We start from the raw sequence: 25,966 nt of genomic DNA on the forward strand, positions 1-25,966 counted from the left end.
CACATACACACACACACCATATCTAATCTAGTATTTGAACCTAAAGGGAGAATGATCCCCCATGCAGATATACTTCATGGCAGGTACAATACAACTCTCAGTATCTATCTGAGGTTACAACACTTCATCCATCCCTGACAACTGTAAACACATTTGACACACACCTAAAAAAAAAAAAAATCAGCACCATATAGGAAAGGTTAATCAATCTCTTTTATTTCGTGTTTCACAAAAAGGAAAAAAAAAAAAAAAAAAACGAAACTTAAATAAGACTAGCGTTCTTCCTGGCCACTGGTACCATAGCCAGGGCCGGCAATTCAGAGGTCAATTTTAACCATTGGGTATCGTTTGGGGCTTTGCTGTTAAGAGCACAAGTCCTTCTGAAAGGAAGATCCAGAAGCAGGCTGGCTGTTAAAAATACAAAAAAAGTCTTCAGTTGGTGGGTAGTGGTGGTGATGAACTACATCAGTTTTTTCTGATGGACGAAGGAGCAAGCTGCCTCTTGAATGCAGTCCCACAAATGTGTTCCCTCTTCTCCGGGGAAATCTCAGTTTGCCTCATTTTTCGAGGCTTCGTCAAAATTCTCTACGAGATCTGCAGAGGCAGAATACAGCAGTCAGTTCAGCAACATCAGTCTGGTGAACATTAAAATTCATTAAAAGGAAATAAAGGAAATTCTGTACATCGTCATGCAAGATTTCCTGTCTTTGGCACAAAATAAAGTTGAAATATTATGCCATATAATAACATTCAACCTTACTATTTAGCAATAGTAAATGTCCATCAACACAGCATTCACCATCAATTCAAATTATGTGATGTTCAGAACCATTACCTGGTACATCGTCATCTTCTTCGTCAATGTCTTCTGCTTTGGGTGCTTTGTTATCAAAAACTGCTAAATAAAAACATGTAAAATAAGCACAATTATACAGTCCAATATGTATCCATCCATCATAAAATTTAAGTACAACCCTTGCTTTGAATGCATCCTCTGGTTTCAAAGTATATTTCAGAATACCACGCACATTCATGGTATATTTATATTGTTTTGCTCTATTGAATTTCAGATGGCCAAACTAGACAAGACCATCAATGCTCACAGCCAAATACATAATGAGAGTTGACAGGGACTAAATGCAACAGCCAGGGCAAGGCAGGGAGATAAAATTCATATTAAAACAAATGTTACTTTTTACAACAATTACCAACCACAATTAATTTTTACAACAATTACCAACCACAATTAATTTTTACAACAATTACCAAAAAAACAACCAAAGAAAACCAATTAAGGAACTGCACTGAAACACCACCATAATCTCTCCCAGCAACCAGTCTGTTCTCATTCATAAAGAAAGCCAAAATATTTCTCAGCCTTCATTTTAAGTAGCATTCACACCAAGTAATTATTCTGTATACAACATAATGATAACATCACTGTTCTTTCACACAGAAAAATCTTTATTGTAAACCTTGCACTTTTATTTTGAGTGGTTGTTGGTTAGCTGCAGTTGTACAACCGTTTGTAGTTGTTAGTTGTAGCCAGGGTTTCCTTGATTGAAATTTGATCATTCATTGAGTGGTGGCAGCTCATTTTCTTCCTGGGCTAATAGTGGTGCTTTGCTAAACTAATTCCACAGCGTTAGGCTCCACCCACCTTGCTCTGCAAGTTTGCGCAGGCTGGACAGGCTGTCGGCACCCAGCTGACTGAGGATGCCCGGGAGCATCTCTGTGAGCTGCTTCGTCTCTGCGTGGCCCGTGATAGCGAAGGTGTTGGCAGACAGAGAGGCCTGCACCTTGGGGTTGTTGAAGTGAATCACAGTCCCATCGTCCTTGATCATGTTCACCTTGCAAGGAGCAAACTCTGGTTAGGACAAGCCTTTAAAATACACCCAATCCATAAAAATCAATTTCAAGCTTCATTGCCCAAACATACAGAACAATGACTAAAAAAAACTCTTCAAAATTTAAATTTAGCTTTTCATTGAAAGTACTCAAAGATGCTACAATCCACTGCTCATCTCACAAGGCCTGTACTGCATTCAGAACTTCAGTTGTCCTGTAAAAGCCTCTAGACAAGTCTAATAATAATCAGCCAAATGAGCATAATTCATATATATTCTGCAATGACAATTACACGTTTCATGAGTAACTTACCTCCTCAATACCAGCAATGTTGTTAACAGCCAGTTTCTTTAAAGAACTCTGTAGTTTTTTGTCATCAGCCGTTGCTGTTCTGTGTACAACCTTCTTCTTTCTCCGTGCTGTGCCCTGGAAACCAAAGCCCTGGTGTTATCATAATCGCAGCATGCATGTGCCAAATGTAGGGTAAAATGACAAAATGGTTGACAATACTGTGTATTCCCTTATTAATTGAGTACACGATAGTGTCTTGACATCATTTCATTCATTAAGAAGGGCACGAATCAGGAAATGGGACAAAGAAAGGGAAACTCGGGTGAGGGGAAAAACTTGGAGCCGTTTTAAGCTCGTTTGATGCAACAGAGAGGCCGGAGCCTCTTAAACTTCAGGAAGTGAACAATGCCACTCACTATAGTTGAACGGGTCAAAGAATTCCCCATAAAAGGAATGCTGATGTCAGGGAAACTGCGATGGCTCTGCCGCGTGTTAGCAGCTGTTTTCTGACATCAAAATCCAACCAAGCATAAACTGCCCCAGGACTTTTTGCTAATACAAATAAGGGGAAACTTGGTTTAACATTAAAAAAAGACTGAATTCTGACTAAGTTTCATGGTTTAAGTTAAATTAGACAGGAAGATAAAAACATTTGTATGAATGGTGCACGTCATTTCAACAAGGATAGATTAAGATATGACACTGAAGTGGCATTTCACAGTACTTGATACTAACATATACTCTAATGTCATATACTATAGTCTGAAACGTTCAGATTACAACTGGATTCCAGTGTTTGTATAATTTATTTGGATTCTGCTTTGGGGAAAAGACAAAAGTAGACCACGCGCCATACCTTTCCACCTATTCGGACCTGAGCCTGGAGTTTTGCCAATTTCTCTTGATTCATTTTATCTAAAAAAAAAATAAAATAAAAAAAAGAAACATGGCATGTTTATTAGGAACGAATTACCGCAATTGTTCAAGTGAGAAGTTGAGGGACAACAAATGATTAGTTTCGCGTGACCTCAACACTTAAATACGAAAGCTACGATGTTGCAATCTACTTGTTTTAACCGAATCCTGACAACGTATGATTCGTAACAAGCGATCCACAGCAGTGCAATATTGAAGCAAATTTAAAAGTAACAGTTTATACTACTGTGTAACAAATTACTCCATCTCACTATGTACTGTATGGTTGCAATTTTGACCACCGCGTTGCAAATGCCATATAGGATGTGCTATAGTTTCTTTAGAGGGCATCTCAGTGGATTCCAAAGTTCAAGTGGTTAGCAAATAACGGTTTGACAGATCTTGTCAGAAACACATGGCTGTAAGTTTGCGGAAGAAAACCATTGAGAAAGGACTATTTCATTGTTGGAGCAGCTTCGGGTACCGACAAGCATAGGGAAATCAAATGTGGCAAGCAGGTTTGCTAGGTCTTATATTCCAATAGTGACGCCGTGCTCACTGTAACGTTACTATCTGAATGAAGGAGAAACATTACCTGGTTATCTAAACAAATTATGTGTCAGAACAAAGAAAATGCTCGCTGGTAATCAGACTAGCTAGTCAGATAGTAAGCTAGCTGAATGCCTAGCCAAAAATGTCGTACACACAGCTGGCAATGTTAGCTACCGACAGCTTTCCAGCTATAACTATTTCAGAATGACAAACGATTTTGATAGTGCAACGGCTGTGCTTTTTAAACAGTTACTTTACTGAATTTCATATAATTCATTACATGTAACATAAGGCCCAATCACTGCCTTCTTACAAACAACAATAGCTAGCTAACTAGCTAATAGCAATCTAGAATAGCCTACATCATTTTTCTGATCAAAAAGCAGTGTCAGCTAACAAAATAAAAACTTGCGAGACTAAAAATAAATTACAAAATAACATGGCGACTTTGAGCAGTTATTTCAGTTTGCCATTGTTCTTTCTATGTGTATTTACATGTCATTCATGTTTTACCTGCAAATAGAAGGCAGACGAGCTGTTCTTTCACTGGACCGCTCCACACCGAAAACCAAAGCAGAAACACGCGGAGAGGAAAGATGGCGGATCTGAGGAAGAACTTGTATTGTGGACCATGTGACTCTATAAAACCTTAGTTAAACTTGTAGACATCATACATTCAGCGCATTCAGCGTTCATTGGTTCTTATATCTCATTTAAGACGTGGAGGCCAATAATAATGCAATCTGTTGTCTGTTCATGGCATAAAGCTCTATCCACAACACCAATTCTAAACATGCGTAAAGCATCACTTGTCTGGTCTTGTTTTCGCATAGATGAGCAAATGCATTTTCCATTTGTCATAGATTTAACATGATAGTGGATTAAAATGTCATTTTAAAACGAGGCTACGTCGCAGTTACATATAAAGTGTACCATTGATGCATTCCACAGATGGTGCCCTATAAGTGCTATACATTCCATTCTGTGGGGGGACCAAACAAAACCTGGATGTTGTAATGTCCTAATAATATGATGCGTACAATGTAACGCATACATTTCCGCTTTTATTTTATTGTGGTCATAAAATAGCTTAAGTATTACATGCTTGACATGGAAATGCTCTAGGTTGTGTCGTTTTGCTATTAAACGCATGCTACGAGCTTTATAAACATATTTAATTAACACGGACATAATGCAATACACTGATATGATACGGGTCTTTAGAAAAATTCTAAACACTTGTTTTGATATCTCGCCTGTTAGACATATTCGTATAGACAGACTGCCATCTGCAGTCAGGATCACATCATTCTAAACTCTGGTATATTGATACACATCTCGCTACATTGTATCCACCAGCGTGAAACATACAGATCTCGCCATTTCGTCATTTCCGTGTTGGAATATCTAACCGGATGTGAGAGCCAAGAGTGTAAACGCCTGCCCTCCACTGCAACTCACAATGGAGACGGTAACATCGTTTCTTCGTTTAGCTTTGTTTTCTTGTTTCGTCGCTGTTTTTGTTATTTCTTTTGGGGTAACTGCTGCGGAGGTGAGTGGAAAAGGTAAGACATCCATATAGACAGACAGGCAGCGAACGTTCTTCTCTCCATGTTAAAAAAGCCATGATGTGTTACTAGCTAGCTCGCTCACTCATAAATTATATTCCATATATTCTCGGCTGTCAGTCTAACATTCATTTTAGTTGTCCAGTCAGCATTATTAAACGTTATAACCTTATTTTTGGCTTGAAATGGAACGAACAGTATTTTTAATAACCGACAGTCTCTTATTCAAAAAACCTGGCTAATGAATCATATTTGATTCTATCCTGAAATATTCGTGCTTTTGACATAGCTGCTTCTGCACCTAACTGGATAAGTCCCTTTGGTGTGTTATTTCACTCTCGCCTTGGCTTTCAGTTTTGTTTCTGCAAGCTTTAAGTTAACTCTTATATTTGTTTGAAGCTTGCATAAAGTCTCATCGAGTTCACAAAATTGGTTTTATGTTACCTTTATTCAGGTAGGTCGACTGGAAACTCAATTCTTACTTGCGCTTAAGGTCTGCGGAATCAGATTGCGTAGGGCGGGATTTGGTCAGGGATTTTAAAAAATAACCACAGTTATTTACCTTAAATGCGTATGTACTGCAAAATGATAGTTGCAGACATGACAAAGCAGCAAGTTTTCTAGATAGATCTAAATAGGGATTACTATGATGCGCAAAGTAATACAAGGCTTTTTTGTAGCCTTTAAATAGCAGAGTGGCGTTGTGGTGGCACACCCACTTTTGTTCTTTGCTCAGCATCTAAATGGGAAACTAGAAACCATTATGCTATCCACATTGCATATGTCATTAACAATACTGGGACATGGTTCATATTGTGTGGAAACCATTTTTGTGTAACCCTGAGTTAGTCCATTTGTTCACACATGTCCACAGTGACTTCCAAGATTATTTCAGCAAGGGATGTCATGTTTAAGTAATCAAGAAATCTACATCAATCAGAACAGTCTGTGCCACTATGCAATTATGTGAAATGAGATCTTAATTGCAGAACTATTAAACATAATGCTCAGTACTACTCAGTGCCACATAATGGTCATATTTTGCAGTCATTATGATATAAAACAAAAGTAGTTTTAATTATAGCCATCAGTCATACCACTATGTACCCTCCACCTGCTGAATGGCTGAAGCTAAAGTGTGGGCTTGGTTAGTACTTGGATGAGTGACCTCCTGGGAAAACTAAGCTGCTGCTGGAAGTGCTGCTAGTGGGCCAGTAGGGGGCGATCTTCCGTCTGGTTGAATAATCCCCTGTGCTCCAGTACAGTGATGGGGGACAAGTTAAACCGAGGTCCTGACTCTCTGTGGTCATTAAAAACCCCAGGTCATAAAAAACTCATAAAGAGTCAGCATTTTCCTGGTGTCCTGGCTAAATTTCCAATGTGGCTCTCTTAACCTGCCACCTAATCATCCCCTGATTTAATTGGCTAAAAACTGTTTTCTCCCTCTGCAACTTAGCTGATAAGGTGCAAAACAGCTGCCGTGCATCACCCAGGTGGTGTTTTAGACAAGTCCCCCCCTCATCTCTGTAAAGTGCTTTGAGTCACTGACTGGTGAGAAAAGCGCTAAATAAATGCAAATAATTATTATAGACAAATTATTTTCTAATGATGAATTAAGTTCTTGTAGCCATAGTTGTAAAACTGCACAGCAGTGAACAAGCTGCAGCGCAGCAGTGAACAAGCGTGGTTTGAGAAATGTTAGCAGAGAATGGCTGTATTGAAGTTGTGTTGTTCCTTCCTGTTGGCGTTGAGACTGGTCTAATGTGCTTTCTTTCAGGGTTCGGGGATCACATCCACTGGAGGACCCTGGATGATGGGAAGAAGGAGGCAGAGGCCAGGTATCGGTCAGAATGGGAAATGAGATTCCATAAAGCAGCGCTAACCAACCCTTTTCCTGGAGATCTAACATCTTGTAGGTTTTTCATTTGAACCCTAATTTGGTACACCTGATTGTACTGATTAGCAGCTCAATAAGATCTCTACCTGTGGATGAGGTGTGCTTTGTTAGGGTTAAAGTGAAAATCTACTGGACAGTAGATCTCAAAGTACAGGGTTGGTTACCACTGCCATAAAGAAACTGGATGGATGGATGGATGGATAGATAGGTAGGTAGGTAGGTAGATATCATAAATGACTGATTTAAATGTCCAACAATAGGTACTTCAAAGAACATTATGACATTATCAAACTGTGCCCTTTTTGTCATAGTCTTTACAGCTCTTCAAAAGAGCCAGTTTTGCCTGCCCAAGAAGAAAGAGAACTCAGTCATTTTTGGAAGAACATTAAAAAGAAGTTTCAACCTGTGGAAAAAGCAATGAAACAATTTAATTTGCTAAACAACAACAAAAAAAATTAATCTGTTGTTCTGTTGTTGAACCTCACCAGATACAGATACACATTTGTTGCAACTGCAGGTCTCCTACTCTCTTCTTTTATAGGACATTATTGTAATTTGAAAGCAATACAGAAGTTAAATATATGTAAAGATACTCAATATATATTATGTTTATCTCAATTCCTACCAATATAAACAATGTAAATGGGTAATGGATGCCATATACCTCTGCTAGATCACATTTAGGAATGAAAACATCATTAGACAGACAGACAGACACGGCCATGGTGGGATCGAGTAAATCAAGTAGTGTTGTGGGATTAGGGAATGAGGCACGATCTTGGCAAGTTGTGTGTTTGGCTGGCATAACGAGGCATCTTCACTTCAGTACCACTTAATATACTTAGAAGTCTTGGTATTGCATGTTTCCCCAGTTGCTGACTGCTGGTAATTTTATTCCTGTAGTGGCCTGCCCCTGATGGTCATCATCCACAAGACTTGGTGTGGAGCCTGCAAAGGTGGGTGTAACTCTGCTTTCATTGAAGGAAGTCCTTCCTTTAACCTCTCCTCTCGGGTGTGTGTGTGAAAAACTGTGTATTTATTTTGTGGGAAAATATCATGCATGGCCAAGCCCAAGCTAAACGGTGGTGGTTAGTGGGCAGCTGAGTGGCTCATCCAACTAAAACTGTGGGCTTCAGTGTGTTCTGTGGTTCCATGTTAAATCCTGAGCAACTGTGACCGCCAGCCCCAGGGGACAATATAATATTAGCTGTAGCATTGCCCGGGGGGGCGGAGTTTCTGGCTCTGAGAATGTGCTCGTGTTCTTCTGTGCTACTGCCCCCTCTGGCCTATCAGGCACCAGCAGTCAGTATGCACCAGCTAATGTTGAACTGCACCTTGATGCAATGACTGCATAACAGTTGGTGGAGTGTGGAGTGAAAATAAGTGGCAGTTGGCAGCGTGTGCTTCACTGGCGAGTGCATACTTGTCTGCCCTTCCCTAACTGACAGAGGGCATTACAACATTGAGATTGGCCCAGAAGTACAACATTGGCATTTTGAATTGTTGAAATTAAATACCTAGACTCTGAGCTCATGGTTATTCTGTTATTGAGACTGGAAAATAAAGGGCTTTATCTCTGTCTATGTATGTTTGATTAACAGTGGTGCTTGAATTGTGGTTTCAATTAAATGGTCTCTCCTTGTTTGTTAACGACAACTTTTTAATACTGTTTTTTCCTGAAGCCTTAAAGCCAAAGTTTGCAGAGTCGAAGGAGATCTCGGAGTTGGCTCACAACTTTGTGATGGTCAATCTGGAGGTAAGGATGCTTGCTCAAGAGGATTTTGCCCTTTGAAAAAGAAGAGGTTTTAAATTCAGTGCTATTTCAATGAAAACCTTTTTGATGAAGTTGAAGTCACATCAGTACATTATGTGATCTTGGCACTTTTGTGTGTAATTCATAAAACCGAATCGCAGCCTTATGTTAAGGGTGAGAGAGGTTGAACTACTTCTGCTTTTGAGCCTAAGACAGGAAAACTCCTATGTCCACAGGATGAGGAGGAACCTAAAGATGATTCATTTAGTCCAGATGGAGGATACATTCCTAGAATCCTTTTCCTTGGTAAGTAAATAGAAGCAAACAGGAGGATGGCACTTGCATTGGCCCATTAGCTCTGAACATCACTGTTTTTGCATTATTTAGAAGGCTCTCACTATGCTGGCTGTTGAGGAATTTGTTCTTTAATTTGCGCAGTTGGAGCCTGGTCCTTGAAAATCTTGATCGATCGATTTTTAAATGTGAAAGAATAGAATGTTCTGAAAGTGTTTTGTCTTGGCTTGTGTGTTAAGCGCTCCTTTTTCTATTGATCGACATTTCCAGTGTAATGAAAATGAAAACTTTTGTGCAATCAATAGCAAAACAATGTAATCTGCTATAAACTGATTATAGTGTGAGGGAGGGGAATTCAATTTCTGAAATGTGGTTTTTACTATGCTTTTAATGTGCTAGGAGGGCTTTAGTGTAGTTATGGCGTTTCAGGTTTTTCTGTTAATTTATTATCAGATCCCAGCGGAAAAGTCCACCCTGAGCTCTCCAACAAGGCTGGAAACCCCAATTACAAGTATTTCTACAGCAATGCAGACCATGGTAGGCATGTGGAGTCAGTGTTTAGCACTGGCTCTTCTTGTTTCATTCATTAATTCATTCATTTATTATATATATATTTAAAGCAAATATTCATAGTTTGCAATTAGGCCTTTCAAAAGGACAATCGGTGTGGGAGCTGGGAATGCTAAACAGTAACGAAGTGCACTACCTACAAGAATCCAGTAGGTGGCAGAAATAAACCAATAAAAGCATGCTCAGTACAGCATGCATTGAGTCCTTGCTCCCCTCCACAGCAGACAGAGGAGGCAGAAACTTATTTGGGGCCAGTATCTTGTTTTCAGTGCAGTGTACGGTGATCTTATCTTAACCGGCCTGCCCGCTCCCTGCAGTGGTGACCGTGATGAAGGAGGCCCAGGAGAAACTGACCGGGGATGCCTTCCGGAAGGCGCACGTGGGAGACGAGCTGTGAGGCCAGTGGGAGGGCAGGCGTGGGTGCGCTGCCTTCTGCGGCCGGGGTCCGGGGACTGCAAGACCACGGGTGAGACGGGAGGCCAACCCCATTTCACCAGTTACCCCTCCGGCCCGGCCCGGCCCAGCACCGCACCGCCCACAGCCTGCGTGTCACTCCTCTGGTTTTCAGATGACTCCTCGTCTGCTTTGGTGCCGCCTACCGCCTTAAAAGCAGGCCAAATGAGTAAATAAAAATAAATTTAAAAAACTTCATTAAATCAACCGTCCAGGTCATTGTGCGAAGAATTAATTCTCATTATTTGAAACTGCATGAGCCTGGAGAGCTTCTGAGGCACCAAAGCACACTCCAATCAGCATGAGGCCAAGTGCAGTTTTTACACTGGAAAAGTAGGGTTTTGTTCTGTTTACTGTCATTTGTTGTTGTTCTTTTGTTGGTCTTGTTCATGGCTTCCTCACTCAGTTTAAAATTAATCCTTTTCCAAAATTTTAGTGAAACCGCATCCAAGAAGTGGAAGTTAAAACATCTTTAGTCACCACCACCATACTTAACAAGAGCACTGCAAGAGAAAGAGCACTGCACTATGTCTGACTACAAGGACATCAGGTTTAACTCTGTAAACTTGAGTAGTGTGCTTCCATGCTCTCCTCTACACGTTTCTATGACAGTAGCTCTTACCCTCACTGTGGCTACATAAGATATGTGGCCACAGCTCAGTCAGCGGACTTTATGAGGCGTTTATACATTACCACATTGTAATATTTGATAATAGACTTGTCACTTCCTGGGAAGTTTGCCAGTGAGATATTGAATCTCAAAATGTACAAAAATAAAAATCTACGAAAAAACCTTCCTTTTGTTTTGTAAGAAGAAAAAAAGTGAAATATGAGAGCCAGTCTGTGATTTATATCTGCGTTGCATAAACTTAACCTTTTTGAATGTGAGGAACAGCCTTTGCGATGAATGGTTATTGCCATGCCATGTTGTATTTTATATGTATATTTACATGGCCAAGTGTTCAATAAAGTTTTCAACACTAGTTTTCGTCTGACCGCGGGAGTTCTTCTGTACATGTTTTGCTTTTTAATGGAATTTTTAGATACTGTGCCAGACTGGTGATGATTTAACTGAAATGGACATTATAAATAGTTTCAAATGAATTTCCAGGCTTTAAAACCTCCCCCAATTTTTCTTCTGAAATTACAATTGTGACTTTTTGCATCTGGTCTGGACAAAGATCACTGAATTACAAGCACCCCTTTACTCCATTCAATCAGTCACACCCAGCCATCAGCTGTTCTACACTCTAGACCACACATTACCCCAGAGAGAGAGTTAGTCAGGGACAGATGTAGAAGATGATTTGCGCAGGGGGAAAAAATATGAGAAAGGGCCCCCCTGTACATGCACATACACAGGGCCCCCTGGACCAGCCAGTACCCAGGACAGCTTTCCATATTATACCTTCTTGGCGCCGCCCCTGATGTTGGCACCAGTCCCATGAGCGGCATATCAATGAGAGCTGGTAGCCTGGGGTTTGGAGATGCTATTTGGCGTTTATCATCTTAGTCCATTCACTGGGTTGCCTGTTAGTTTAGTTAGAATAGATTCTAAGATCATTTTATCGGTTTTCAAATCACTCAATGGACTTGCACCCCAAATACACTTCAGACATGCTTTTAAGATATTCTCCCATTAGATTCCCCCGGTCCTCTAGCAGTGGCCTTTAAGTTGTCCCACAGATTAGGACAAAGCCCTATGGGGAGGCAGCCTTTAGTGTCTATGGTCCTCACCCTTGGAACAGCCTGCCAAAGGACCTGAGGGCTTGAGAATCTATCGCCACTTTTAAATGAAATCTTAAGACATACCTCTTTAGTTTGGCTTTTACATATTTCATTTCACTTCTATTATTTTGCTTATTTTCATTGCCTTGTATTTTTTATTTACTTATTTATTTTTATCTCACTTGCATTTCTTTTATCTATCCAATTTATTACCACTACTTTATTTTACTGGTTTTTTATTACTACTTTTGTTTTTATTGTTAGAATTCTTGTTATTACTGAGTGTTTTATTATTTTTTTATTGTTATTCTTATTGTCTTTTTACTGTTTTCAGTTTTGCTGCAGCTGTTTTATGGATCTTTTTATCTTTACTGTGTGAAGCACTTTGCATTGAAATCTTGCACAAATGGCACTATATGAATAAATTGTGATTGGGTTTGATTTGATTTGGCTGATGCAGCAGTAACACAGGGATACCCGGCTGGCTAAGTCTCATCCTGCCCCTAGTAAACATTATATACATGTCCCAACATGCACTATTTAAGCATCATACAGACGGCCAAGAATGTACTAATTTTAGCCCTTTTCCAGACAGCATTCAGACTGCTGTCATTAATCTGATAAGGACTGTTGTGGAGAAATGGCGTATGTTTGTGAGACTCACATTTAAAAAACAAATTCTATTTAATCCTCCATATGATTTTATTAGTGTTTAATCCTTCCATTTTAAATATTCAATATCAACATGACACATGCCCAGAAATTTCACATGAATCTATACTCAGGGTGTACATGAGCATTATCTGTCACACAGTTCAGATGTTGAATAAACGTAACAATTTACAATACTGACAAAAACAACACATTCAAACCTGCAGTAGTAGGGACGCGGACAACACAGTTCTTTGTCGTGAGGTGGAAAGTAACTTGGCTTTCGGTAGTGTTAAATGAGAAGATTATGTTCCTTATTTAAGAATAGGCCTGTACAAAAATGTTTTAATATGAGTTCACAGCTCAGCCACACTCATTTATAATTGACATTTACAGTGAAATATTTATGTCACAAGCTACAACATTTACAACATTTACACTGAAAATGACAAGAGTTGGCACATGTGGCCCTCTTACTGTCAGTTAAAAAGAAATTATGAGCCTCACCGCGAAGACCAGTGACAAACCAATTCAGATCCCTACTTGTCATTGAGTGCCGACTGAAAGAGAGCAGATGTGCTACACCAAATCATTAATGCGCCCCATAGTCTGGAGGGGCATCCCGACTGTGCCAGTGCCACCTGTGGCCAGAAGAGGGATGATGAACAGCCTTGTCCAGGGAGGAAGAGTTAGAGTCAGCATGGCATCCCCTGCCCAGCCTACCGGCAGCATTCCCATGGAAACTCTCACATTCCATTGGATAAGCATCACAGTGTAGAATGAGCGTAAATGGGTATCAAATCCTCCATGGGTCTCCAGCTCTTCCTCTTGGCCCCTCTCTGTATAAAGCCTGGAGTTTCCTGAAACAGGCCTTCGCTTGTTCTGCAGGCAAGCCTGGGGCTGGATTTTGCTCTGCCTGAGCTCAGGGGCCGGTCACGGGCTTGATAGCGGTCATAGGCAGGGACCCCGCCTCCAGGCGCGTACAGTAGGCCCCGCCGCGGGGAAAGTTGCCGGCGCGCATGGTGCCCTTCAGGTTGCTAGGGTTCCACTTGTTGAGGGGCCCCATTCTGCAGCACCCGTGGGTCACCAGGAAGAGCTTCTTCATGACCGCCCTCCTCAGAAGAATGTAGACCCAGGGGTCCAGAATCTGGTTACAGGCAGCCATGCGCACCACCAGCAGCATCCTGCTGTAGCACCAATGGACCTGGCCCTGGCTCTGAATGGTCTGGATGGTGACAGTGACCTAGAGAGAGTGACCAGAGAGGGGACTGTGCTTACTACACGCCAGGAGACAAAAAGTACATGTCTTTCTGTCTCACAGTCCAGGTGGGTATTGGCAGTACTACACCAGCAAAAGTAGCACATCTGAATGACAGTTTTTCCTAGACTACTAAAATAAAAAAGAAATGTAAAGAGCTCATGTGTTTAAAAAAAAATCCAGAATATTGTATTGAAGTCTTTTTTTTAATGTACTGTACTGTTGATGTATATATAAATAAAAATATGCAGGAATAATATGGCATGCTACATTAACCCTATAATGTGTAAGATCACAAATATGTGATTAGAATGTCCTTAACTGAACATTCTAATGCAGGTGTAACAATCATGTCTGGTAATTAAAATCAATGGAGGTCTAGAACACTGACTCAGAATTTTGAAAAATCTAATTAAAAAAAACCCTACTCTTCAAAGGGCTAAATATGTGTCACAGGATCAACAAATACAACAATAAAAGGGAAATAACAGCAACAACTACAGTATATAAGCAAACGTATGTCTACTGGATATAATAAAAAGTGAGCAACATAAGAAGGCCTGGGACACTACAAGGCACAGTAAATAAATCAGATATCACAACAAGAACACAGAGCCCATACTGTAAATCTATCGTCCCAACTGTTTTTGCATAGAGTAATTTACTGCTTGATGATCATTTTCATTTCTGAGTGCTTGGCACTGTGCACAGATCTGCATTTTGAATGTGATGTAACTTCAGGCTGATGCCCATACTAATGTGGACAAGAACCCAATATATCATTAGCACTCCACTAGCCATTATTCTCAATGGTCACCGACCGCAGCCAAAATGCTTTGAGCTCTCTGAAACGGTGCGCCACACTTGACCTTCCTTTTCCCACGAATAACAAAGCATCTTACAACCTAGTGACAGGACAAATATATTAATGAATAACTGAGTTTCTCTAATATCAGAGCTAAGGTCAGATCTATTAGATCAATTCAGCAGTAACTGTAATTAATTTCAACAGATGACATTATTCCAGCAACTTGCTTAAACTTTTTTAATTGAGCAGAAGATGATTGGCGGAAATAAATTAGCTGCTGGGAAACTTGAAATGTCAAATCCTGTCAAGGCCCACTTATTGAGAAAAGCAATGGATTGATTCAATCTTCATTCAAAGTATTTAGCCCTGAAATGATGGACTTTTTCATACCTACACATTTTTAATATTTTATTTTGGTTCTAAAAAAGTAAAAATCTTGCGTAGTTTACAAGAAATGTTAATCGTTTTTAAATGAGTGCTTTTCTGCTTTCTCAAAATTGTGTAATTACGTTCATTAAAAATGCCAGCCTAAGGAAGAGGAAAGCAATAGCATGCATACATCGGTTAAAAATAGCAATGAAAAAAAGCCAAATAGAAGGTTTGACCTTTTACAGCTTCAATGCGAATGAGATGACGTTTCACAGGAAGTGGGGTCATGTAAACTTGGAGTTTCATGGAAATGATTATTAACTATGATGTCATGGAGTGACTGACTCACTGACAGAAAGAAAAATGTGCTTGTACCTAATGGGCTGACCTGCTGAGCTATGAGAACCACATAACGGTTCCAAAAACAAGCATGGTGAATTTGCAGCTCAAAATTCCATGAGAAAAAAATTCATATTTAAATCATTCTTAATTTCTTTTCTTTTTTAACTTTTTGTTTAAGAGAAATTAAATCTTAAATGTCATAATCCCCTCTCAGCGCCGTTCTTTTGGCGACCGCGCCTTCTCAGTAGCCGCCCCCAAACTCTGGAATGCCCTCCCCCCTGACATCCGTACCTCAGACTCACTCACCTCCTTCAAATCACGTCTTAAAACCCACCTCTTTTCCCTAGCCTTCCCTTGATGTTTGTCTTCCCCCTCTCACACCCCCTCCTACCACCACTGCACCACTGGTCCCACTGCATTTTCTGCATTGTATGATTTTTTACTGTATATTTGTATATATATCTTTTTTTTTGATAATTCATGTATTGTAAAGCGTCTTTGATACTATGAAAAGCGCTATATAAAATAAATGTATAATATTATTATTATTATTATTATTATTATTATTATTATTATTATTATTATTAATAATTTTAAAAATTAATTCTTATTAAATTAATATTCTCCCTGTGTCCACATGGGTTTCTTCTGGGTACTCTGGTCCAAGGACATGCAGGTAGGCTAATTGGAGACTCTAAATTGCCAATGGGTATAAGTGTGTGTGGTGAATGAATGATGAGAAACACCATGGCCTCTGTGATCCTAAGATAAAACAACTTTTCTCTACCTCAGGAAAAATCGGGGTTTGAATTCATACATTCCATTTCGGAAGCTGCCGACTCAGTGACCCTTGCCAGACGATAACGAGCAAGTCGCTACCTAACGAATTCCAATCCCCCTGAGCCGAGATAAGAGGACACCTTCGAGCGCCCGCAATCAGGCTCAGCGGGCCTCGCGGAACGGGATAACGGTCCCTTACCAGGAGGGGGGCCCAGCAGACGCAGGACACCAGCATTATGGCCAGGACCTGGCAGATCATCTCCAGGTGCTGGGAGGTGCGCTTGCAGCTCCTCCTGCTGTGGAGCTTGGAGCGCAGCAGCGTGACGCCGGTCACCGCGTTGCACAGGATGGAGACGGCGAGCGAGAGCAGGCCCACGCCGGTGAACAGGAGCGGGAGGAAGACGTCCAGCCACTGCCGCGCCCCCTCCTGGCGGAAGAAGCACCAGCTCTGCGAGCGCTGCACTTCGTAGGACCGGCCGGAGAGGATGGGCAGCAGGGCGATCGAGGCGGCGAGGAGCCACGCCAGGCCCACCAGCTTCTTGGCGTGGCGGGAGGTGAGGCCGGCCGAGTGGAAGAGGGGCCGGGTGACGCCGAAGCAGCGCTCGGCCGCCATGGCGCTGCCCAGGAGCAGGGGGCTGAGGCCGAAGAAGACCATGGAGGCCCCGAAGAAGTCGCAGAGGACGTGGCGGTGGACCAGGGCCGCCCAGTTCATGTCCACGCTGTAGACGTACGCGGCCAGGGAGCCGTTGATGAAGTGCCCCAGGAAGTTCGTCGTCACCAGGCTGCTGGCGAAGAGCAGGAAGGAGGCCCTGGTCTTGAGGCGGAAACGGCGGTAGGCCTTGGCCAGGATGAGCAGCGCCAGCATGTTGGACAGCATGCCCACGCTCATGGAGATCACGGTGTCTCTGACAGACAGGGGCGTTTGATTGGAGGAGCTGTTGGAGGGGCCACATCCCTCCCTGGCGGTCCCATTTCTGGACATGACCAGGAAAGCGGACAGCCTGCAATGGGACAGACCATTTGAGAATTTTGCATTCCTGTTTCAGCAGTAGGCTTCTGTTAACCTGGTACACATGGCTTCAACTATGGCAACATATTTTTGCATTCTACCAAGGACACACTGTCATTGATGCAAAGCACCATTCTGCTATTGGACTGCTATTAGCTTCCCCTTCTGGAGATTCTTCAGCCTGCTAAACGCAAGTGTGTGAGAGGGTGAGTGAGTGAGTTAAAAGCCCAGTCCATGAGGTGCTTTGCATCTAAAAAAAGTAGAAAAAAAAAAGAACCAAACAGTTTGCTGACTTTGCTCCCATTCTTTTGCAAGTTATCTGCCCTTTGTTTCCCTCACCAAATGTGCTTCTCAAGCCACAGTGCTACATGCACCCAGGCAAGAAGCACTGCAGCTCAAGCATGTGCACTCCCCCTAGCTGACTGCATCCCACAGGGCAAGCAATATAGTGCAGTACATATAGTGAGTGCACTCCTGGAGGAGAAATGCGTCACTCACTCAATGCAGCTGGTGGCCCGGGGATGCCTGGTACTAAGCTATGCGGAGCTAAGCCAGTCACAACCCCAGGAACCCTGACTACCCACCCAGCCTACCACGCAAAAGACAAGCTCATTTGTGTCCAGCCTCAGCTACTGCCAGCGAATCACATGACTGAGCCTGGATCTTCATGCTATAAAACCAAACCGTCATGCACAATTAGAGTCCTTATAAACAAATTCATTCAGAGGCTCTCCTTTACTGGCATGTTCACCGTGAGGTAGAAGCTGAGTGTACTTGCTGCAGGAGCAGCCCTCTTACTGTGTGAGGTAGCCCAGTATCCAGTGCTGATTTCACAAGTCACGAAGTCATAGGCAAAAACATCATTTTAAATCAGTTAACTCTATGCCTGATTTAAAAAGTATATGACGGTGAATGTTTCCAGACATATCTCAGCAAGCGAGCGAGCAAGCATGACTTCTGTCTTGTTTACAACCCTATTTGCAATGTCCACTTGTAATCCTAAGAAAATATGAATCTATAAATTTGGTATTGCACTTTGTGAGACCTCAAACAAAATTCCTTAGCAAATAACTTTAAAATTGTGGAGTATAGTTGCTTTTAGTATCATCCTGCCATTACTGAACACTGAAGGTCCTTCATTTCATAGTATCTAAAACTGACATCATCGTTATAATGCATTATTTAACTCCACAAAAGGGCTTGTCTGTGCATAACTCAACTCATTAAAAAGACACACAGCATACCTGATACTTTTATATAATTATGAATATATCCCATTTTTAAAAAATCTCATTTGTGTATTAAAATGCTATCAGAAACAGACCTCCAATTTCCCGAACGTCACGTATGATTTGCAGTAAATTATTTATGACATATAGTATTCAAAGCCAAATATTGTTAGATATTTATATCATAACTATTTCATAGTTACATGCATACAACCTAAAAATGCACAGTAGACCATGTTTAATCGTGTTTCCTAAACCGAATAAGATATACCTAAATAAATACAAAGCTTTACAAAAATTATAAATATACATCTTATTAAATAAACTGGCGTAGCTACTGTATTTGGACAAAACGTAGCCTACTCGTTGGACTTGGTTTATCACCACAAATTAAAAACACATAAGAGCAACTACAACAGATTATTGGCCACCGACCAGCCAAATATCAGAGGTGAGAATTCTTACCTTTTCCACGGCTAATATCCCAAATAATCCACCACGATGCCGTTCAGGCGTTTTTTCTCCCCTGCTATGTGTTGAAGCTGTTCCTCAGAAACGAACTCCAAATTATACTGAGACGGATCATGGACTGTGAAAACGTGGTCCAGGGGTCCACTGTTTAACTTTGTGTAATCTGGTGCTCTCTCAAAACGGATGTTTCACTGTGCTGGAATGATGTACAAGGTGCCAAATAACATACGAGAGCGGAAGAAAATACAAATGAACCTTAGATGCAAACTAAAATTAACCAATATGTAAATATTTATCTCTAGCCTACTCCCCAAGCGATCATTTCACAACACCGATGCAGTCAGCAAACGACTGGGTCAAACCAAAATGTGGTCAATTATGCGAATTTATGGTGGAATTGTTTTAAGTGAAACTACTTTCAACGATTTGCCACAGCTTCACAGTGGTCAGGTGGAAAAGCATTACACTACAATACGATGTATAGAAAACATACATCGTGAGTGAGTACTAAGTGACATTTTACATTCGGTTTCTGGTGGAAATAATAGCTTTTCAGACGCATATATTTCTATTCAATAAGGACTTCTAAAACAGCTCGTTGTGTAGGAAACCAAGTGAAGTAAATTCAACTGTACCCAGGAGATTAAAGGGATGTTTGGACCCAATTTCTTATACATTAGTTTTATATACACTTGTTTATTTGAGCAACGGAAAGGATACGTTTCAGACAAAGCTAAGGAATCTTAACTAAAGGACAATGCGTTTTAAACGCACAGTGCCTGATAGCATTCTGCCCACTCTTAGTTCTGTAGGTAAAACTTTGTTTTTTCTGAAATACATAATTATAGATGTGCCCAAAGCGATGAGATAGGTGCACTGTAGAATATGCACCTATCATCTCTTTGGGTACATCCATAATTAAGATAGTTGATATGTTTTATAATTCAGACGCTTGATATTTTATAACGAAATGGCAACAAAATCATCGTTAATGATAAGGCAGGTGGTTAAGGTTGGATGAAATTCTGAACAGTGCGGCTATCACTAATGTTTTCAGCCCCTGCAGCTGTTGAAGGCAGACTCAACCGCTTAATGTTGTCAGCCCCTGCAGCTGTTGAAGGCAACCTGAACCGCTGGCATAAACACTGTGCAGTCGTTTAGGGCCACAACCATTCCTGTGTTTTTCGACGGAATGATATAAGTATAAACAAATAACAGCATTAAGTCATTCAGCTAAGTGGTGGGTGTGAATTATGTTGGTTGTTAATATTACCCATTCACAACAAGAAGTAGTTGTTAAGCCGAATGCAGCCAGATGGTTTAAATCGCTGGTTGTTGTTTAGTTGCTTATCAAATATACTTTCCTACAACGATGTATACATTTTGTTTATAATTAACTTATCCATGTGAATATTTTTTATGGCGTTTCGTTTGTTTCAGTGCACTGCTCAGGTACAGCAGCAGTACGCCATCTCAGATTTGAGCCTTATGGTTATAGGTCCAGGGTCTTAACAGAGTGGTATTAACAACTACATTACCCCCACCCTTTTTATGTCATTTCCTGTTTGGGGATAGACGCACAACTTGCCTCCCTCAAACGTTTTACTGGTGATATTGTGTTAATAGTGTGAACTTTCCATAGGTTACTGTTTTGCGACTTTACATTATGTAATGTGAGCCATTTGACGTCTCTGTTGCACAAGGTATATTCCACAATCTAAGACCACTGAATTTCGATTCCAATATAATGACTGGCAAAGCACTACTCGGTTCACTAATGAACAATAATTCCAGCAGTCTGGACTGTATAATGTTCTGTTCTGCCTCAAATTGAACCCACAGGCTAAAGAAAATAATGCTTCCTGAAAACCTCCTGAAAACTAAACAGTTTTGATAATATTTGTGGGATGGTTATCATAACTTAATTAGGGGTTGGTTCTCAGCTGTGACAAATATAGATTCCCCACCAATCCTATTAGTATTACTGAATTGAATCCAGCAGAAACCTGAATGTTTTCTAAAACCAGATGCAAGGAGTTGTGCAATTAATTATCAAAGGAAGTTTTTATACTTCCAGTTACTGCACTGTCATATAGTCAACTACTTCTAATTTGATTACCATTATCCAGAAAAATAACTCTTTCAATGTTTATTGAAAAGATTAGCAGAAAAATAAAATAAATGTGTTCCTTTGTTTCTTTGAAATTCTATTATAGCATTAAATCTCATCTTCATTACAATGAGTATCTTGTGTCTAGACCGTCATTTACATCCTAAACTACTTTTCCAGGGGACATGTATATATAAATGTTAGCAAAAGGGAGGTTTTTGCATAATATTTATAGAACAATGTATGAATAAAAAGTATTATATATGTGTGTAAACAAAGTACATTCTTCTTTCTTAATATAGCATATTGTTCTGTTACTAGTGGTAACTGAAAATACAGACCTGCATTTTGGTGCATCTGAATAAAACATTTTTCTTCTCAATGATTAAAGGTCCAAGAGTATTGGACAAAAATTTTTTACCCCGGGCCACCTGTTGAACAGCCTTATCTTAAAGTGTCCAGGTTGCGGTGGCTTTTACGGGAAAATCTGAAACGAAGATTGATTTGAATGCTCCATTGCTTTTCCTGTAAAGCCTTGGCATTGGGACATTTCCTCATCAGTGCTACAGGAACAGATGAGAGATATGTAGACTATGAGACATAGTGAACTTGTGAGGAAAACTGTTCTTAATTTGATTGTACTCCCAAAATAAATCCACTGTTAGTACCTTTTTTGAGCATGCTTTGCATGAATTTCAACTGTATACTTTCTAAGCAGAATATTTTACTTCTGAAGCTAGGCGGAAATTTTGATTGTTTTGACAAGTGTCTTAGATGACAAAAACATGTTGCAGTGAAGATGTTTTAAAGTATATTATTCATTTTATTTTTATCGAATGTCCCTTGTAGTGTAGGTTTCTGCGTGGTACAATGCATGGCTCTTGATATTAAGACCAGAGACTCACGTCCCTTGCAGGGGACAAAAACAAATTGGCGGGTCTTAGGAGGATATTACCAGGTTACAAAGCGGATGATCTTCCATGTCCAGTTGGGCAATGTGGAGACAGTATTGCAAAGCATTTATCATGATATGTAACAGCTGCTTCAGTACTACATCAGTGGAATGTAGAAGGCTTGTTTTTTTCTATGTATTCTAAGGGATCACTATGAAATGTACCACATGCAACTTCATATGCAGGCATACCAGTGGGCACAACCTTCAGTTTGATTTGTTAAAAGCCACAAAATATGCACCATCCTTTTTTCAATTAAAAACAGAAGAACAGAGAAATAAATGTGCATCCGTTTGGGCTTGCATTCAAGAACTGTCTGGGAGTCTGGGAGTGTAAGATTTATGGTGGTGGGGAGGGAATAAGTATGAGAGGGGTTGCTCTGTGTAGCCAGAGCTGAGCTCCACAATTCCTCTGAAGGCTTGCTCATCCTACATCTAGTACAACAGACCACAAATGAACAATCAACCTCAGTAGACACTTATTTCACAATGAAACAGGGAGTAGTCTACCAATAAAAATAAAACTTCCCTCCCTTTGGTCATATGCATACTATCAATTATGTATATGACCAAAGCCAGCAATGATTTACACTTTAAAGACAGTGAAAACTGACATAATATAATCATATTATATTGGGTAAATTTCTCACATTATTGCAGGACGATCAACATTTATTTAAATAGGTGTGACAGGTGTGAATTTAGGTGATGATGACGATCAGTGTTTAAAGACTTGAGAATAGAGAGGACAGTCAGCCCTAGCCATGGTGTATAGATAACGTCTTTAGTCTGGTCACAGAGATTCAAGATGCTTGCAAAAAATATGTGTTGTGAAGCCATTTATCATTTATGATCTTACAAAAGTAAAAAAAAAAAATATATATATATATATCAGGTCATTTGTCATCTGAAGTCAAGAAGGACCATTCATTTTCATATATGATCAAAATGATGAGAATCATTTTTTGAACAGGATTTTTAAAATGGACAATTACCTTGCCACCACTGAAAATTTGTCTATTTGATGGGAAACCTGCTTATAGCAATGACCTTTAACTTAAAGTGATATATGTCAAAGAAGCAGACCTCAGTGTTACAGAAGTAGAGTTACAGAAAGGGTAGTTTGAATGTCTGATCTGCAATTACTGGAAATCGTTTAACAAACAAGAGATCATTTCGAGGTAACCTTTAAAAAGGTTGTTACAAACATTAAAATGACAAACCCCCTTCCGGAGAGTATTTAGAGTCTTCCCATTACAAATCACATTAAAGGTATCCAAAATTTAACTGAAGACCCATTATTAAACCTTAAGTGATTTCAGGTGGGAAGCTTCAAAGGATAAAAACCACATGATCATCTGTGTGACAGATATTTTGCTAATCCTGATGAGATTTCCAAAGAACAGATCAGAGGGAGAAACAGGAAGGGAAAATGGGGTATGGAGAGGAAGAATATTATATGAAAATATGTTTGTTGTATTTATAACTCATACAGTCACTAAAACATTACTTTAAATGGTGTCCCTTTGATCTCTCTTCTGTTTGGCCATACTTGGCTATTTGAAGAGCCTGCCATCGAGGTATCGTAAATTGCCTTGATTTCCCCAGAACTGAATTGGAAACACCTGTCTGTTGAAAGTAACTAGCCAAATAAACCTCAGAAATAGCAATGTCAATGGTGAGGGTACTCGATGTGGTTAGTATTGTTATTTTGCATTGGAAGCTTTCTACTTGACCTTACGGTATTGACTAGCCCTAGCTAAGAGCAGAGACTGGAGGACAAGCACCTTGGTAGAGTATGGCCACAGACTATGTTCTGAAGATGTAGTCATGGCAATGGACAGCACGAGGAGAAAGAGGAGACCTTCAAACTGGCAAATAATGGTGTGGAAAACAATTCATCAGAGCATCTTTAAATTTGATAATGCTACTTTTATTTTACATAGCGAAAACTTTATTTTGATATGTAAAATAAAAATAATTACCAAATTTACAGAGCCTTTTCTCCGCTTACTTCTCATGGACTTGTCTGACACACCTGCTGACGCTAAATAGAAAATAACAAGGGCACAAGCTCTTTCCTTCACTAGAACAAGCATGAGAAATTCATCCAAGCAGACAAAATGGAGCCACATCTCAAACAATGATCAGATTATTCTGCATCAAACATAATTACACACATGAACAGCAGTGGGCCTCACAACAAATGTAATACCAAATATAGCTGCGAGCAGCAAAGGGGCCAAGCACGACTGGGGCGCCAGGAGGACAAGAAACCAGAACAACCCTTGTACAAGACACCAGTCAGTCGCAGGGAGAATGGCATAACCCTCTACCATTCTGCAAAGTTTTGTAAAAACCGATCAGTCGGTTACAGGGGCCGCCATAGACTTCCATGGCAGAAAGCAATTGAAGCATTTGTCAAAAAAGTTTAATTTGTGGAAGATCACAGCTCTAGGACAAAAAATGTCTAATTTGCGGAAGATCCAATGGGCGGGGCTTATGGGTCCTTATTGGAAACTTGTTACCCTTGACGAGTTGCACATATGTGCAAAATTTCATGACTGTAGCTCAAATGGGGCCGGAGATATGCTTGTTCAAAATTATCTAAGAAAAACACCTTTTAGCTCATGACAGCGCCACCTTTTGCCTTTTACAGAGTTTCGAAAACATCGGCACAGCGGCTATACCTAAACAGAAAATAAGCTCTCTAGCGCCAACACATTGCTTGATCGGGCCGAAAATGGAGGGTTAGCCTCCACTTATGTCTGCTGATGGGCCTACCAAGTTTCATGCTGTTAGGTGAAACCGTTCAGAATTTACACCCCTTCATGTTACAAGCCACGCCCTTCTCAATATTCATTGGCTCATTGTGGCCATACAAATAGATTTAGCAAAATTCTGTGAATAGCTTTTGGTCAGCACCATCTGTAGATCATACGTACCGAATTTGGTGGTGATCGGATCAACGCCCTAGGACTAGTTCGCAAAAGTAGGTTTTTAGAATAATTCAAAATGGCGGAAAATCTATTATGACGCGTTTTTAATGGTGCATTGGCATCGGCATGACCCAAGGATTCAGGGGAAACAATCCTCACAACTCTAGGACAAACGGTTCAAAAGTTATAAGCAAAAATGTACCTTGAAGTTTGGCCTGTTGGTGGCGCTACATGGATTGACCCCAAATTCGATGCCTGGATATATTGGACTGTCCTTTATCAATGTGCCAAATTTCATAAAAAACCACCAATGGGTTCTATGGGCTGCCATAGACTCGCATTGCAGAAATAATAATAATACTAACGATTACAATAGGTGCCCTGCACCTTCAGTGCTTGGCCCCTAATAACTAAAATATGATAGAGGAATATTCTAAATGTTTAATCGGATGGTTTGTTTCATGAACGCAGACTTTGTTCTTACCATCCATATTGAAACATCTGCCCTACACTCAAGCAGGTGTTGATTGGAACTTCATAAGCATTATCATGAAATGTTAACTCTGTTTACAAAAGTTTCATCTGAGACTGCAAACCGTGAAAATATTGTGACAGTTCAATGATTCCCAGTCTCCTGTTTGATGTTTGATGTTTTTGTAAAATGCAGGCTGTTACAACGACTGCATCTCATTAGTGCATTTACCCAGCAAACTAAAGTGAATACCATTTTTTAAATGAATGTTCCTTCCTTCCTTAGAAAAGGAATTTTCTTTTGCTTCTAAGCCTTCCTGTAATTAAGAAGATTACATGGTATGTTGCTGGGACAGTGATATGCATCACTTCCTCCCTGGAAATTGTCTCGTATTTTCTTGATGGCAATGATTCAACAACCGTAAAAGTAGGGGTTGCATTGCTTTTTAGCTTCAGAAGAAAATGCATTGGAGGAACAGAACAAATTCAAGAACTTATGGAGGTGTAAGAAAGATCATTTTCATCAGTCATGGGAAACGCACAACTTTACCAACACGGCATCCAGACTGACCCCATTTCGAATGCACCCGACAGTGATGTTCTGTTGCGAACAGCTTCTCACCTGCTCCTCTTGTGCTGATGTAATTCCTGTTTTTGTGTCAGTCACACTGAACATTTTACAGGCATCAGAAATGCAGTTTAATACAG

At 40.4% G+C, this 25,966-nt stretch overlaps 3 protein-coding genes across 4 annotated transcripts; 1 reads left to right on the forward strand and 2 right to left on the reverse strand.

Moving 5' to 3' along the window:
• Positions 1–196: 196 nt before the first annotated feature.
• Positions 197–4,256, reverse strand: LOC118229012 (transcription factor BTF3 homolog 4-like). 2 transcript variants are annotated; one of them, XM_035420628.1, is made up of 6 exons: positions 4,120–4,256; positions 2,996–3,054; positions 2,161–2,274; positions 1,661–1,850; positions 836–898; positions 197–594 (listed from the first exon to the last, which is right to left on the reverse strand). In XM_035420628.1, exons 2-6 carry the CDS (start codon positions 3,047–3,049, stop codon positions 548–550), a joined length of 468 nt encoding a protein of 155 aa, XP_035276519.1. In that variant the 5' UTR covers positions 3,050–3,054; positions 4,120–4,256; the 3' UTR covers positions 197–547. The 2 variants fall into 2 exon arrangements, with proteins under 2 accessions (XP_035276519.1, XP_035276520.1); XM_035420629.1 differs by having other exon boundaries at positions 201–594; positions 836–895.
• Positions 4,257–5,009: 753 nt separating this feature from the next.
• Positions 5,010–11,124, forward strand: txndc12 (thioredoxin domain containing 12 (endoplasmic reticulum)). Its single transcript, XM_035420197.1, has 7 exons — positions 5,010–5,171; positions 6,952–7,012; positions 7,975–8,027; positions 8,754–8,827; positions 9,061–9,130; positions 9,572–9,655; positions 10,006–11,124. The coding sequence occupies exons 1-7, from the start codon at positions 5,069–5,071 to the stop codon at positions 10,083–10,085; spliced, it is 525 nt and encodes a 174-aa protein (XP_035276088.1). The 5' UTR covers positions 5,010–5,068; the 3' UTR covers positions 10,086–11,124.
• Positions 11,125–12,632: 1,508 nt separating this feature from the next.
• LOC118230502 (prostaglandin F2-alpha receptor-like) lies at positions 12,633–18,949 on the reverse strand. The gene is made up of 3 exons (XM_035423595.1): positions 18,781–18,949; positions 16,277–17,078; positions 12,633–13,763 (listed from the first exon to the last, which is right to left on the reverse strand). Exons 2-3 carry the CDS (start codon positions 17,057–17,059, stop codon positions 13,443–13,445), a joined length of 1,104 nt encoding a protein of 367 aa, XP_035279486.1. The 5' UTR covers positions 17,060–17,078; positions 18,781–18,949; the 3' UTR covers positions 12,633–13,442.
• Between the last annotated feature and the right edge of the window lie 7,017 nt (positions 18,950–25,966).

Source organism: Anguilla anguilla, chromosome 6 (genome assembly GCF_013347855.1).
Source record: "Anguilla anguilla isolate fAngAng1 chromosome 6, fAngAng1.pri, whole genome shotgun sequence".
Taxonomy (NCBI): Eukaryota; Metazoa; Chordata; class Actinopteri; order Anguilliformes; family Anguillidae; genus Anguilla; species Anguilla anguilla.

Coding starts and splice junctions, on each gene's coding strand:
- LOC118229012 (XM_035420628.1), bottom strand. CDS start 3,049: ATGAATCAAGAGAAATTGGCAAAACTCCAGGCTCAGGTCCGAATAGGT. Junction 1,851..2,160: donor ACATTGCTGGTATTGAGGAG/GTAAGTTACTCA, acceptor GCTCCTTGCAAG/GTGAACATGATCAAGGACGA. Junction 899..1,660: donor GCGCAAACTTGCAGAGCAAG/GTGGGTGGAGCC, acceptor GTTTTTATTTAG/CAGTTTTTGATAACAAAGCA.
- txndc12 (XM_035420197.1), top strand. CDS start 5,069: ATGGAGACGGTAACATCGTTTCTTCGTTTAGCTTTGTTTTCTTGTTTC. Junction 5,172..6,951: donor TGCGGAGGTGAGTGGAAAAG/GTAAGACATCCA, acceptor GCTTTCTTTCAG/GGTTCGGGGATCACATCCAC. Junction 7,013..7,974: donor AAGAAGGAGGCAGAGGCCAG/GTATCGGTCAGA, acceptor TTATTCCTGTAG/TGGCCTGCCCCTGATGGTCA.
- LOC118230502 (XM_035423595.1), bottom strand. CDS start 17,059: ATGTCCAGAAATGGGACCGCCAGGGAGGGATGTGGCCCCTCCAACAGC. Junction 13,764..16,276: donor TCTGCTGGGCCCCCCTCCTG/GTAAGGGACCGT, acceptor CACTCTCTCTAG/GTCACTGTCACCATCCAGAC.